A 304-nucleotide genomic window follows, 5' to 3' on the forward strand; every position below is an offset into this window, starting at 1 on the left:
CGGGAGCCGCTGGAGCATCAGGGCAAGCGCTCCGCCCTTCTGCCCGGCGCGCTGTAGTAAAGTTCAGTTTCATCTTAGCCTTCTGAGGATCTTACGTTTGACTGATTGGCTGTGGTTTCTCCTCAGGTCGCGATGGATCTTGAAGACGGCCGCAATGGAAGAGCAGGGGGGAAGAATTTCTTGAAAAGGGACAAAAAAAGGTAGTTTGTTTCACTTTCATACTTTACGTGGCTTGAGAAACTTGGGAGATTTGTTTCCGGCCTCTAACTGAATTAAATGAGCTGATGATGGTGGTGGTGATGGG

At 49.7% G+C, this 304-nt stretch overlaps 1 protein-coding gene across 1 annotated transcript in view; it reads left to right on the forward strand.

Moving 5' to 3' along the window:
• ABCB1 (ATP-binding cassette, sub-family B (MDR/TAP), member 1) overlaps positions 1 to 304 on the forward strand; it is a 105,000-nt gene that overhangs the window by 539 nt on the left and 104,157 nt on the right. The window contains 1 exon segment of the mRNA XM_010859135.1: positions 127 to 200. Within this exon segment, the coding sequence (XP_010857437.1) occupies positions 133 to 200 (68 nt within the window). The 5' untranslated portion in view covers positions 127 to 132.

Source organism: Bison bison, unplaced genomic scaffold (genome assembly GCF_000754665.1).
Source record: "Bison bison bison isolate TAMUID 2011002044 unplaced genomic scaffold, Bison_UMD1.0 scf7180017864454, whole genome shotgun sequence".
NCBI classification, from domain to species: Eukaryota; Metazoa; Chordata; class Mammalia; order Artiodactyla; family Bovidae; genus Bison; species Bison bison.